At 32.5% G+C, this 14,849-nt stretch overlaps 1 protein-coding gene across 6 annotated transcripts; it reads left to right on the top strand.

The window, feature by feature from the left end:
• Window positions 1-5,828: 5,828 nt before the first annotated feature.
• Window positions 5,829-14,649, top strand: LOC107613017 (Tetratricopeptide repeat (TPR)-like superfamily protein). Of its 6 annotated transcripts, none has more exons than XR_015896266.1 (24): window positions 5,829-6,037; window positions 6,503-6,602; window positions 6,703-6,777; window positions 6,866-7,078; window positions 7,190-7,312; window positions 8,429-8,512; window positions 8,592-8,642; window positions 8,724-8,816; window positions 8,951-9,091; window positions 9,194-9,274; window positions 9,423-9,670; window positions 9,747-9,918; window positions 10,034-10,149; window positions 10,241-10,298; window positions 10,546-10,611; window positions 10,707-10,919; window positions 10,999-11,050; window positions 11,346-11,719; window positions 11,823-11,917; window positions 12,124-12,366; window positions 12,605-13,248; window positions 13,507-13,710; window positions 14,166-14,449; window positions 14,524-14,649. XR_015896266.1 is itself a non-coding variant. In XM_016314835.3 (23 exons), the coding sequence occupies exons 2-23, from the start codon at window positions 6,582-6,584 to the stop codon at window positions 14,345-14,347; spliced, it is 3,549 nt and encodes a 1,182-aa protein (XP_016170321.1). In that variant the 5' UTR covers window positions 5,829-6,037; window positions 6,503-6,581; the 3' UTR covers window positions 14,348-14,649. The 6 variants fall into 6 exon arrangements, 4 of the variants coding, with proteins under 4 accessions (XP_016170321.1, XP_016170319.1, XP_088352701.1 ...); XR_001613903.3 differs by having other exon boundaries at window positions 9,744-9,918; XM_016314835.3 differs by having other exon boundaries at window positions 14,166-14,649.
• Window positions 14,650-14,849: the final 200 nt, after the last annotated feature.

Here is a 14,849-nt window from a genome sequence, read left to right as displayed (position 1 = left end):
TGTAGGTGGTGTCAAATAAAATAACATCTCCGAAATACTCAAAGGCAGCTCTACTTCTTGCATCAGCCCAAAAATCCAACTTAATCGATTGATCCTCCTCGAGTTCAAGCTCAAAAAAGAAATTCTGATTCTTCTCTTTCATTCTTAACAAATATTTCCCGAATTCCTTTGCATCTTCTTGTTCGGAAACATTCCGCACTTCCCTGGTAATGTAATTTCTCACATCCTTTTCAATAAAATTTAACTCGCGGTGACCCCTGGCAGCCGCAACAAATGATTGGTAAGTTTTTCTTGGTCTTATACCAGCCTCCTCGTTATTCTCTATTGTACGACGAATGGACATGCTTAGTTCCCTGTGCTGTTTGAGCATCTCTGCTTTATTTGGACAACAAGGGTCTGAATGATCCAGCACAACCTTTGAAATGATCCAAGCACCGACATCCTTCAATGTGTGTATATAAATTCTTGCAGGACAGTTTAAACCGGCTGTCGGATTCGTCTTCTCGGTCGGAGATATTTTAGATTTCCATTTTCCCTCTCTGCTAGATATAATCAATTGATTCTTAATCTCGTTTCCCTTCCTATTTGTGCTCCGAACTCTTGTAGAAAAATCTGCAGCCTTGGCGTAGTTCCTGTAAAATTTTCCAGCATCTTCAAGGGTGGTAAAGGTCATTCCAACCTTCGGAACAAACTGGTCATCAACAACAGAGAGAGGCTGCAGAATACACCATGTCAAAATTTATAAATACACCCAATCATTGCTAATATAATACACCCGAACGGCAACAACTCAACTAAAATGACAATAAAAGTCATAAGCTGTAAATACACAGGCTGCAGAATACACCATGACAAAAAATAAAAATACACCCTATCATGTCTGATATAATACACCCGAACGACAACAACTCACCTAAAATAACACAAAAAACAATAAACTGTAAATAAACAGGCTGCAGAATACACCATGTCAAAAACTAAAAACGCACCTAATCATGTCTGATATAATACACCCGAATGACAACAACTCAGCTAAAATAACAGAAAAAGCCATAAACTGTAAATGCACCCACACTTTCCGAAAAAATACACCCAAAAAAGTTCTGATCTACACCCGAGCGTCTGCTATAAATTCAAGATAATTAATCAAAACTAATACATTACATTCAATCCACAGATTTATGATGACGTGTTAGTCTCACAGTCAATGTTCACGAATTATTCAGCTACACAATGCTATACAAATTACTGCAACAAAATTCAGATTAATCGTATGTAAATCAAACCTCAGAAACTTCGTTAGATTCAAATTCATAATCCACTTCGCCCTGATTCAGCTGACAATCTGAGGTTGAATCATCCATTATCTTCAAAACAAGTTCAAACTTTGATTTCAGAAAACAAAAAATCGAATAGAAAACGAAGCTGGAGTTACAAAGAAAGAAGAACGAGAAGAAGAAGAACGAGAAGAAGAAGAACGAGAAGAAGAACGAAAAACGAAATAAGGAGAACGAGCAAATCTAGAAATAAGGAGAACGAAGAAGGAAACAAATCTTTTAAATTTAGTAGTTATATATATGCGGGATATTTATATAGCGCGTATATTGGACGTAGACCTTGCAGCGCGTTTTTGGGGTTTATTCGTTAATTAACTTGTAAAGCATACAAGCCCTAATGGTTTGTATGCAGAGCTTTTCTGTTTACTTTTTATCAAATTCAAGTTTGCAAAATCAATTTTATACAAACTTCCGTTTACAAACTGTAATTCAAACACACACAAACACACACTTAGCTTGATTAGACTCCACCTAAATTTGTGGGTTAAATGATTGGTCGATTTAAACGCTCTTTATTTATGAGTTATAACTTTTTCAGTTTGAATTATTTATAATCAGTTAAATGGTTTACTTTTTTATTTTATTTTTTGACAAAAAATATTATTTTTAGATAAAAATTTTAAACAAATAATTTTTTTAGTTGATGGATTATATTTTTGAGTCAGAACAAGCAAAAATATTAGCAAAAAGTATTTTTTTTTTGAAAAATACAACACAAATTTTAACGGGTTGTCCGTTTAGCCAATAAACTAACACATTTCGCTTGAAATTTAAACAAATTCAATTTTAAATATTAAAATCCGATCCGTTTAAACAGATAAATAAAATGTTTAGACAAATTTAATTCATTTTAACAATTCTACTAACACGATAGTAATTCGTTATCCATGAATTTATTATACAATAATACTTTATCTCAATTAGCAAGAAAAAATGACATGAAATATTATGCTTTAATTCAATTAATTTCACTAAAAAATTAAGAGGGAATCTAGCCAACTCCTATCAACTCTTCTTGAACTAGACTCTAAAACTCATTTGACTACACAAGTATTATTTAAAATTAACTCCAAATGAACAAAATTAATCCTAACTAAGCCCCATTTGAATAAGAACACATCCATCTACCTTTGCTTGAGCTTGGATTTTATGGACTGATTGATCATCATCAGATCCATTAAGTCAGCCAGCTTTGTGGGGTGTGAATTTATGTGAAGAATAACAATTAATTGGTGTGCAACTTTTTTCTTTTATCTCCTATTCTATTTATGTCAGAGGAATTCTGTGCTACTAAGGTTAAAGTCTACAAGAAAAACTTCAAATATGAGCAAATTGGTATTTTAAATGAATAAATGACTCAATAGTGAGCTAAGATGAAAATGGGACCAAAATGACGTATAAATTAAAAAATATATATATACACAATGAAAATATTAAATAATGTGAATAATGGATATATTAAATGTTCAATTTACTAGTATACGAATGGTTATTCTAATATTAAGATTTAGGTGGATAATTTGAGGGTGTAATATATTTTTATTTTATTGGACTAATTTTAGAGCCCATTGTTCACAAAAGTCATTATCTACCTAGCAAAATTCATAAATAAATTTTATTTTATTAGACTAATTTTAGAGTCTATTGTTCATAAAAGCCATTGTTTACCTAGCAAAATCCATAAATAAATTGTATTTTACCGCTTGATATTATTATCTAAGTTAATATGACAAGTGTCACTAACAAAGACATAGGATTGTCAAACGGATCAATTTAATTTGATTAGATTCCACCTAAGTTTATGAGTTAAGTGATTAGTTCATTTAAATTCATTTTATTTGTAAATTATAACTTTTTTTAGTTTGAATTGTTTATGAATAGTAATAGGTTATTTTTTTATTTTATTTTTTAAAAAATATTTTGATAAAAAATATTATTTTCGGATAAAAAAATTTAAACAAATAATTTTTTTTAATGAATTAGATTTTCGAATCTGAACAAGCAAAAATATTGGCAAAAGTGTTAATTCTTTTTAAAAAATACAACACAAATTTTAACAAGCTGTCCGTTTAGCTAATAAATTAATTGGTTTCACTTAAAATTTAAACAAATTTATTTTTAAAGACTAAAATCTACCCCTTTAAACATATAAATGAAATATGCAGATAAATCTAGTTCATTTTAACGATCCTACTAACACGATATTAACTCGTTACCTATAAATTTATTGTACAATGATACTTTATCTCAATGAGCAAGAAAAAGTGGCGTGAAATATTACTCAATAGTCAATATCACTACTTTTAAATTGAATGACCTCTATCTCAATTCTCAAAACATATTATTTTTTTGGTATAGCCTGTATCTTTTCAGTAACTCTAATTCATTCTACGAGGTCTATTTTGTAGGGTTTAGATTAAATACAGTATGATCTATTTAAGTTGACACAATTTTTTGTTTGTGTTCTCGGATGAGTAATTTGGACGTAATTCGACTCTTGAGAGTCGATGCCGCACTGTCGTTTCCAATGTCGAGCTATGGACTTGAGGAGTCTGAGCTTTTCGTTCAGAGAGATATCACATCGTGGAGAGTGTGAATAAAGAGGAGTGTACCTGCAAAAGGCACTCTGATACTTAAATTTGTATTGTGAAATTTAATGTGTCATATGAGAATAAAATATCATATCTTTATAGGTGAGGTAGAATAGGTCGACTATGTTTCTATTGATCATCTATATCGAAGAAGTTATTAAAAATTAGCATGTTACAATATCTAATTGTACGTTTTTATTTTAGGCTATAATCCATTAAATCAAATTATAACTCATAATACCAAACTATAACGTATAATGTCGAGTTATGATTTTAGATTTATTACAACCATATCAATTTGTTTATATTTACATTAATATATGATTCGTTCTTCTTTCTTTCCCAATGAAATATTGTTGTTGGCCTTTCCTTCCTTGGAGAATGGTTAAAGAGAGATACCTCTTCCCCTCTTGAAGAAATTTGTTGTATAGGCAACAAAAAGATGACACATAGGATGGTACATCATACATATGTTACATGTGGTACATGATAAGAATTCTCCTGTTTATTTAAAAAAGATTTAATAATTCTGTTATTAGTATTTATATTTTTGATAAATTTATTATTAAATTCTTATACTTAAAAAAACTTTCAATTAAGTTCTTATACTATTTTTAATTTTGTAATTTGATTTTTATCATGTAAAATTAATTAAAGTTAACAGAATATTTTTTTTAAAATATATAGTTAAAGATCTAATTAGATATTTAATTATGAGTATTTTTAATTTGTAAAAAAATTCTATTAATTTTAATATTTTTTACACAAAAAAATTTAATTATAAAATTAAAAATAATATAAAAAAATAATTAAAAATTTTTTAAATATAAAAACTTAATTATAAATTTGATGCAATTATAAATACTCATAGATTGATCTAATAGAATAATTAAATTTTTAAAAAATTAATAAACAGTTAAATTAGTTTTCCAAATCGTATTTATTAGTTAGAATAATCTTTTAAAATTTTCACTAAATCAAATTAGTTTATCAAATTTGCCATCATATTTGTTTTTGGATCAAAATTCTCTAAAATAAAAAAATTATTAAAATAATAAAATAAAAATTAATCTTTTTTAAATTAAAATAATAAAACTCACATTTTATAAAAATTACAAATTAACGATGATTAATCATTTATCTTATTATTTTATTATTATTATTTTTATTTTAGATGATCTAAATTTTTTGTTTTCACGTAGAGTTCTTTGAAAACTAATTGATTTTGATAAATTTAAAAGAAGAATTTGATTTAGTAAACTTTAAGAGATTAATTTGATTAACGAAAAAAAATTTTCATTTTCATCATAGCATTTGTATTTCAGATATGTTTTAATCTTTTTTATATAAAGTATTAGATGTTTAAATACTTAAATTTATGTAAAAAAATTAAATGTGACTCTTGTTATAATGACTTGGTTGATAACTTGATATGATGCATACGAAAAAGAATTTTTAAAATGCGACAAATAAGACTAAAAATCGATGTGTTTAAATTTTAAAGAAATCATAAATTTAAATATATTTTTAAATTCTCAGAACCAAAAAATTAAGGATTGATTTATCTTTTTTACTAAATTTATTTATTAAAATATATTTAAAAATCAATAAAATTTATTATTTTTAATCAATATTTTTTATTATTGGTCTATTTTTAAATTTGATAATATATTTTTAATTTACACTTTTAAATATTATTGACAGCTAAATAAAAATATTTTTTAATATTTTTATTATTTTAAAAAATTATTATAATTTATTATTTTTAATTATTCGTTAGCTACTAATATTTAAAAATATCAAATAAAATATATCATTAATTATTAAATAACCAAGTGATAACAAAAAAAATAAATTCTAATGGCACCAATAACCTTTCTCATTTGTTATTACGTATATTGTTCTATAAAATATTTATTTTATTTATATAAAAAAAAATCCGTGTTAGGGTTCAGCTGTAACAAACACCTTCTGCGGTTCTGCCACCACCTCAGCTTCCATAACTGCAATATCACCGGCCAACGGCCACCATATCGCCGTCGACCATCGCCACGGGCTCAGCTCTAGTTGTGGTAACTAGACAACGTCTCATCTTTCCCCTGAATACTGGTAACTAAGAGCTTTGTCCCTCTCTTCTGCTTCTGTAAGAAAAAAATTAAAGGAAAAAAAAGAAAAAGAAAAGAGAAGGCTCTCATTTTGAGCGTACTTTCGAGTAACATGGCTTTATTAAAGCTTTTCGAGTACATTCATTTTGCTAGTAATTTCTGTTGCCATGCCTGCTAAATTTTTGGTTTGGTCTGTGCAAAATAATTGCTTTGAAAAAAAAAGACTATTTTATTTTTGCTGGTTTTATAAGATGAATTGAATTGTTCAGAATTTAAGTTTTAGTCTAGGATTTGTTTGTTTTTAAATAAATAAGGAAAAAATTGAAATGATTGGACTTGAGTGAAGTGCTGCTATTCAAATTCAAACAATGAAATGGGGGGAAATCATTCAACAGTAGAAAGAAAACCCCTTAAAACATTGTAGTTTTTGCTGGTTCAATATGTTTTAGAGTCTTAATTTCTAATTCAGGACATGAGGACATTGTTGGTGAACCAGATATTGACAAACCAAACCAAGTGACAATTTTCGAGTCTTCTGGCAAGCTCCTATGGAATCTCAAACACATAATGTGGGTTCCTTGCTTTTCTGTTTCTGTGATTCTTTCATTAATCTCTTTGTCCCTGTTTATTCATTTTTTTTTTCTGACCATTTTCCTTATCTTCCCATAGGAGGAACAAGGTGTAGAACATCTCTTCAGACGCTTGCAGGATTTCCCAGATGATGCGTCGCTGCATTTTGATATTGTATGCATTCTTTCTTGATTTCCCACCCTACCTATTATTCATTTGTTCATTTTCAAGTCATTCATCAATATGTGATGCGATGATTTAGGGCTTATTCTTATGGGAAAAAGGAGGAGAAGCGAATGGATCCGCAGAAAAAGCGGCTGAACATTTCATTGAATCAGCCAAATTGAACCCCAAGAATGGAGAACCTTTCAAATATCTTGGTCATTATTATGGCCGCATTTCCATTGATACTCAGAGAGCCCTTAAGTGTTATCAGCGAGCTGTTGCTCTCAATCCTGATGATTCTGATTCTGGGGTAAGCTTAGTAGTTCCTCATGTGTTCCTTTTTAGCGATACTGAAAGTAATAATTTAGCTTTTGAATGGCATAACAATGACGCCATTTTGTAATTTCGTTTTTTGCTTCAGGAAGCTCTTTGCAATTTACTATACCAAGGAGGAAAGGATAGTTTGGAGGCAGCAGTATGTCGTGAAGCTTCTGAAAAGTCACCAAGGGCCTTTTGGGCATTCCGTAGATTGGGTTTCCTGCAGGTTTGCTCTCTTGATTTTGTTTGCTCTTCTAATGTATTGTTTATCAAGGCAGAATCACTCTTCTATATATTCTTGCATTCATTACACCCTTATGGAACACACTTAAACCCTGTCATTGTGCTGAAAAATTGTTACATTTTCCTAGTTAAACTACGATTGAGAGTTTTGCAAAGGACATAGTGTAGTGATAGAAAATGAAAGAAAATTCTCTCTATTCATGGTTTGGCGATTGGATACAGACCAGGATCATATCATGGGTTGGGAAGTTTGTTGTTGGCTGAACAGTAAGAATGCTTGGGTCTCAGAAATCTGGTGTCTAAGAACATGGCTTGCGGTGATTTTCTGTAGAGCTTCATTTATCGTGCCATCACATTGTCAAGTTTAAATATGGCTTGGACAAGAATGGTTAGGAGTTAGGACACTATTTCTGCAGCCCATGTTATTCATTCTAGCTCCTTGAACTTCATTTCTTGAGGAAATAGTACATTTTCTTCCCCTATTACTCTAGTACTCTATTGCATACTGTACCCATCCAAACATCCTCCTTCATTAACATTTGCCACATTAAATATTGATAAGCCTATGTAGAAGTTTGAAACTCCTTCTAAAGTCAAATCCCTTATTTGGCAACTGTGCTCAACAGAATTACTTATGACACTTTGCAGTTTTGAAGGCCGCCTAAGGTTATGTTATGTGTGGAGCAAATTATCACATCTGTTTTTGCATTGTCCTATGGCTTTTGTTTTATTGTTCTAAAATGGAAAACTATATTTGGCATCTTTAGTCAGTATTGGGTGTGTCTTGCAATTTCAGATTAGTTTTTCTTGACTAGGTTTGCTGGTTTTGGGAATAGGAAAAGACTCGAAATCTGTGGCAATGTGCACTATATGCCACGTCTTATCCTCCCATCTTTTCTTTTATTATTCTTCTCTCCATCTTAATGCTTTTTTTTCTTCTATGTATAAGAACATTTAAGACATCAAAGAGCTTAAGCTGAAGTAGAGAGTATAGACTACATTCTGCAATTTCATTTCAATGTGGATCATCTAGTTTAATATTGAAATTTCTTCAAGTGTTGACACCTGCCATTATGAATATTTTTTCATAATTTAACAGGTTCATCAGAAGAAATGGTCTGAAGCTGTTCAGAATCTTCAACATGCCATACGAGGCTATCCTACATGTGCTGAACTGTGGGAAGTAATTTCACATCCCTTCTCTTCTTTTGGACTACCATTTTCATTGTTCTTTCCTTAATAGATATCTAAAACTTTTTCAGGCTTTGGGCCTTGCTTATCAGCGACTGGGCAGGTATACTGCAGCCATAAAGGTACCTTCTGTTTGGGTTCATCTTAAATCTTCTGGATGATTAATTCCTCAACCACCAACTTACTTTTGAATTCTCCATCAGTCTTATGGCCGTGCCATCGAGTTGGATGATAAGATGGTCTTTGCTTTGGTTGAAAGCGGAAATATCTCATTGACACTTGGTTCATTTAGGAAGGTACTCTTCGTTAATATTGAATTCTATTTTCTTGCAAATCCTTTCATGAATTTTTGGAAGCTGTTCGACCACATCCAATTGTTTATATTCTATAACTATCTGTGAAATTGTCTTTGGGTTTTTCTACATGAAAGGGAGTTGAACAATTTCGACAAGCTTTGGAGATTTCATCACATTGTGTGCCTGCACAATATGGGCTTGCTTTGGGGCTGCTTTGTTTAGCAAAAGATTGCATGAACCTGGGAGCATTTAAGTGGGGGGTTTCTTTATTAGAGGTTTGTTTTATAGAAATTGTTTGGATGCTATGGCATTCGTTTTTAAGTTCAAATAAAATCTTCCATTTCAACAACTTTTAGTAACCGTTGAATTGACTGCAGGAAGCATCTGAGGTTGCAAGAGCAAGTGCTTATTCTGTTAGGAATGTCTCATGTATTTGGAAACTATATGCTGACGTTCAGGTATCATTTGTTTTGTTAGTATTAAAAGGATTTCTTTGTTTTCAAGATTTTATATTTTTAGGCATATGTTGGTATCATGGCATGGACGTGGATCTTCTTCTCTGGTAATATTATTATTCAATGATGTTCTATTTTTTGTTTGTGGTAGCTTGCATATGCAAGATGTTATCCTTGGATTGAGGAGGTCCAAGAATTGGAAGCTAATAAGGAAGCTTTCAGTGCTTCCATCATTTCTTGGAGGAGAACCTGTCTTTCGGCGGCAAGACTTGCTAGGTTTTCGTATCAACGAGCCTTGCACTTGTGTCCATGGCAAGCAAACATTTATGCAGATATTGCTGTAACTTCAGATCTTATTACCTCATTGGACAAGGATTATGAACGAGACTTAGATGCATGGTATAATCTATTTAGTATGATTACTTTAACAGTATTTTTTATTGTTCTACTGCTCTCAACTTTATTGTTATAGTAGGCAGCTGCCAGAGAAAATGTGTGTGGGAGCTTTGCTGCTTGAAGGTGACAATTATGAGTTTTGGGTGACATTGGGATGTTTGTCTGATCAAAATGCACTAAATCAACATGCTCTAATCAGAGGATTGCAGTTGAATGTATCTCTAGCTGTTGCTTGGGGATATCTTGGGAAGGTACTCTCATCTGTCATTTACTAAATAAGAGATAGTCCAGCGTGGTAACTGTTCACTGTATGCATTTACTATTAAGAGATAGTCCATAATTTACTTCTACTTTTTTTTTTGGCAGCTTTATAGTAAAATGAGCAAAAAGAAATTGGCACGGCAAATGTTTGATCGTGCTAGAAGTATTGATCCTAGCCTTGCTTTGCCATGGGCAAGCATGTCAGCTGATTGTTGTGTGAGGTAAAATACTTTCATTTAGCTGTAAATGGTAGTTTTACCTATGTCTATTAATTTACTGGCTTTCTAAGCTATATGCTCCTTTCTAATGTAGGGAGTCTGCTCCCGATGAGGCGTTTGAGAGCTGTTCCCAAGCAGTGCAGATGATGCCTGTAATTTACTAATCTCCGCCATTGACATTGAGTGTGTTGGGATTTTAGTTTATACTTGGTCACTGTTGCGATTCGGTGTTTATTTTCATCATTTTGGTATCTGGTCTTACATCGGGGGGGGGGGGGGGTTTTCCTGTCAATACTTGTTTTGCAGTTTTATTGGACATTAATCTAGTCAAAAAAATTTCTTTGTTGTGTTTAAATTTTTATTATTTTCTTTAAAATAATGGTTATTATTATTTTGCAGTTAGCTGAATTCCAAATTGGGCTCACTAAGCTTGCTATGCTGAGTGGCCATCTTTCATCTACACAGGTTAGATATATGGTAGATGGGTAGTTTTCTATGGTGATCACTCATTTTTTTTTTCTGTGATTTGTTCATGTAAATGATGAATGTAATTGTTGCAGGTTTTTGGAGCTATTCAGCAAGCTGTGCAGCGATCTCCTCACTATCCCGAATCACATAATTTACATGGTCTGGTCTGCGAGTCTCGAAAAGATTACAGATCTGCTGCTATTTCTTACAGGATAGCCCTCCATGCCATTAGCATTGCCTCGTTAGATAATCAAAACTCACAGATAAAAGATGTATCAATTAATTTGGCGAGATCACTTTGTAAGGTACCTACACTACAGATCTCCAGTATTATCTTTTCCAAATAATGTTGCGATGTTTGCTAACTCATACTATTTGATACAGGCTGGGAATGCTGTTGATGCTATACAGGAATGTGAAAATTTGAGGAAAGAAGGTTCACTTCGTATTTCACAATTTATCACTTTTTAGAGTTCTTCAAAAAATTTTTTTTAATTTTAAAGTATTAAGAATTTATTATTGTGCTTGAATATTAACTGATTCTTGTTTGCTATAAGTTATCAAAACTTCCTTCTATTTATAAATGGAAGCTTTAAACTTATGTGAATTGCCTCATGTAAAGAGACATTTTTCCTGCAATCTTTGTGAAACGATATTGTGACTGGTCTTGCTTGGAAAGATATTTCAATTTTTCTTTTCTGTTTACACTGTTGCATTTTATCTTGTTTAAGGAATGCTTGACTTCGAAGTTTTTCAAGTATATGCAATCTCGTTGTGGCAACTTGGTAAAAATGATTTAGCACTCTCAATAGTCAGAAGTCTTGCAGCAAATGTTTCTTCTATGGAAAAGACAGCCATGGAAATCTCCGTTAGTTTCATCTTTAGATTATTATACTACATCAGTGGACTAGATGCAGTCATAACCAACATTATGAAAATGCCAAAGGAGCTTATTCAAAGTTCAAAAGTTAATTTTGTTATGTCTGCTATCGATGCTCTTGATGGACACAATCGTCTTGGATTTCTTGTCTCAAGTAACCTATATTTTCTCAAAGATCATGATGAAATTGACAGGGTGCACTTTTTAATAGCACTTGGTAAACTGGTATCTTCCAACCCTCAGACTTCCCTCTTTCCTCAACCCCCATTCCCAAATCAATTTGCTGCATAAAGATGAAAGGGACAATGGTTTGGTATGGTTTTGACAGGTGAAAAATGGGCATGATGGCTTCCTTGCAGTTCAGAGTGGAATTGCCTACCTCAGAAGGATTCTGCACATGTTCCCTAACTGTAGTTTGATAAGGTAGTCATTTTTTATTACAAGACGTTGCCTAACATTATTTTGATCTGATAGGTTACTCAGTGTTAATAGTTGTCCTTGTAGTTGTGCTCAATTTGTTAGATGGACAATTTACAATCTAATGAGTCTTGTTTATAGTTCTTTGCCATTTTTGCTAGCTCTTTCTGAGGCTTGCTAAAATTCTTTTATTGAACATTTCTATGTGAAAGGAACCTTGTTGGCTATCTCTCACTATCTGGTAAAGAGTCGAACAGTTGCCATCTGGCTACAAGGTGTTGTAAACTGGACCATCTTGACCTTTCTGATAAAGAAGGTTTAAAATCAGCTTCTGATATTCATGGTGCTGCAGTAGTTGCCTGCTATGCCAATGGGAACAGCAACCCAAAGTCTACTTTTCAAACTTGTACAAATCAGTATTCTAGAGGTCCTGCAACAATCCGATACCTGCAGAGGTAGTAACTTTATTTATCTTTTGCTTTATGCCTCATATATTCCCGAAACTCTGGTCCTATCATGTTTTCGAGTTTTAAAATAGTTTTGAATCAAATTTGAGTACAAGCACTTCTAACTTTTCCATTCTTGGGAAAAATCTTAAATCACCACTGTTTTGGTGTTCAAAATAACCACATAGTTATTTGTAAATTGTAAATTGTAAAAAGGAGTAATCTTCTTACGCCTCCAAACTTGCAGATACTTTCATCAGAAACCATGGAATCATGATGCTCGGTACTTGCTTATTCTTACCTATTTCCAGAGGGCACGTGAAGAGAGATTTCCTCATCAGCTGTGTGTTATTCTAAATCGTCTAATATGTGTTGCTCTTTCAAATGAATTTTGTGGAAAGAAAGAAATGTGCTATGAATATAGACAATTTCAACTTCTACTTTGTGCTTCTGAGATCAGTTTACAATGCGGGAATCACATCACCTCTATATCCCATGCCCAAAAGGCCTCTGTACTCATGCTTCCTGATAATTATTTGTTCTTTGCCCACCTACTATTGTGCCGTGTATATGCCATAAAAGGTGATCTTTTGAATTGTAAGAAAGAGTATATGCGATGCTTGGAGTTGAGGACAGATTGCCATATTGGTTGGATGTCTCTCAAACTTATGGAATGCCATTATCAATTGCAAATTGATTCAAATCTCATTGATTCGAACTTTGAAGAATGCCTTAAAAAGGGTGCAAATTCATGGAATATGTGGATAGCTGTGTATAACCTGGTGAGGGGTTTGATTTCCTTTCATCAGAAGGATTTAGTCTCAGCCGAAGAGCTCATGCGAGAGGCTTGTTCAATGGCAGGTTTTGAAAGCTGCCTTTTTCTATGTCATGGTACGTCTTTGTTATTTCTTTGGGTGTGTCACTTTTCTTTTTTAATTCTTTTTTTTATCTCAAAAAAAAAAAAAAAAAAAGCTTTTAGCATCTTTTGTACACTGTATGTTGTTATCATTAAAACACTAGGCAGTTTCTTGAATAATTTAATTTGAATATCAGACCTAGAGGTTGGCACCAAATAGGGTCTAAGTGGGTTCAAGAGGACCTTTTCAATTGATGTCCATGATGACATCTGATCATCTTGGTTTTCTATAGGTGCTATCTGCATGGAGCTTGCCAGGCAGTGTGGCGGTTCGATGCTCCTATCATGGGCTGTTGATAGTCTTAACAGATTTCATGAGCTTTTGCCAATCTCTTTGCCTCTTGCCTCCTTATTGGTTGCTCAAGCAGAAGGAAGCCTCGGTGCAAAAGACAAATGGGACAGAAGCATTCGCCTTGAATGGTATTCCTGGCCATCAGGTTTGCTTTCTGCACTTTATGTGAAAACTAAAGTTTTGAGGATTGAATTATGGAGAAATAAACATTTGGTTGCTTGTGTCCAAAATTTGCACCATTGATTGGCTCAACTTGTTCAAATAGGTCAAATTGCTTATATTTTGGTAAAAGTCTTAAAATAGAATACAGTGACGTGAGACACTATCTTTCGGATTTGGGTGGACAAAAAATTCGACAATTTTATCCTTGTGCAAGAGACACTTTTTTGTCTCTTTCCAAACATGTTTGTGTTTTCCAATGCGTTTGTATTTCTATCACAAGGCAGTTATAGAACAAATGCCTAATATTGAGAGGTTGAGTTAGGATGTATATAATGCTTGATTCCTTGCCAATTAATAGAATCTCAATATCATCTACATTAATTTAACGCTACATTTTTCATAGAAGAAGTATCTAATTTCTGCTACGGTTTTCCTCAGTAATGAGGCCTGCAGAGCTCTACTTTCAAATGCATTTGGTTGTAAGGCAGTTAAAAGATGGACCCAACGTCACAGGTAGATTAGAGTCCTCTCATAGTGCTTGGAGATGGGTAATTCGGGCAATTCACATGAACCCTTCTTGCATGAGATATTGGAAGGTCTTACAGAAGCTTATGGAGTAGAAATGTAGAATTGAAGTCGTTTCACCATCCGGTGCTAGCGTGATCTGCTACACGCCATTTTCATCAATCCAGTTCTTAACTATAGCCACTTTCACTGTTTAGGTACGCATTACTTTTCCGGTGGCCATTTTTGTACTGTTTGTATATTTCCTAATTTGTTTGGATATTGTAAATAGGTTCTACATGCTATATTCTGATGAGGAAATTGATTGCATTGGGCCTTGAAGATTTTCTTAATTAACTTATGATGGCTTTTACTTTGTGTAATTGTGTTCGTTTATTATTATTATTAACTGCCGAAAGAGAGCTCCAAATTAAATTTAGGGTTCATGTTATACATCTGAAGATTATGTTTTACTATTAAAAAAAAAAAGTAATTCTTTTACTATAGATACGATCATTTCGGTTGAGGATTTCAACATGAGGAATGCTAGAAGGCTAGCAAAATTTGTTGTTTTTGGATAGCAGCTAATTAATAATTTTTAAAAGTACGAGCTAAAAG

The sequence above is a fragment of the Arachis ipaensis genome, chromosome B8 (genome assembly GCF_059453495.1).
Source record: "Arachis ipaensis isolate K30076 ecotype BB chromosome B8, ASM5945349v1, whole genome shotgun sequence".
NCBI classification, from domain to species: Eukaryota; Viridiplantae; Streptophyta; class Magnoliopsida; order Fabales; family Fabaceae; genus Arachis; species Arachis ipaensis.
Note: the sequence above shows the minus strand (reverse complement) of the source record. Positions and strands in the feature narration are given on the sequence as shown.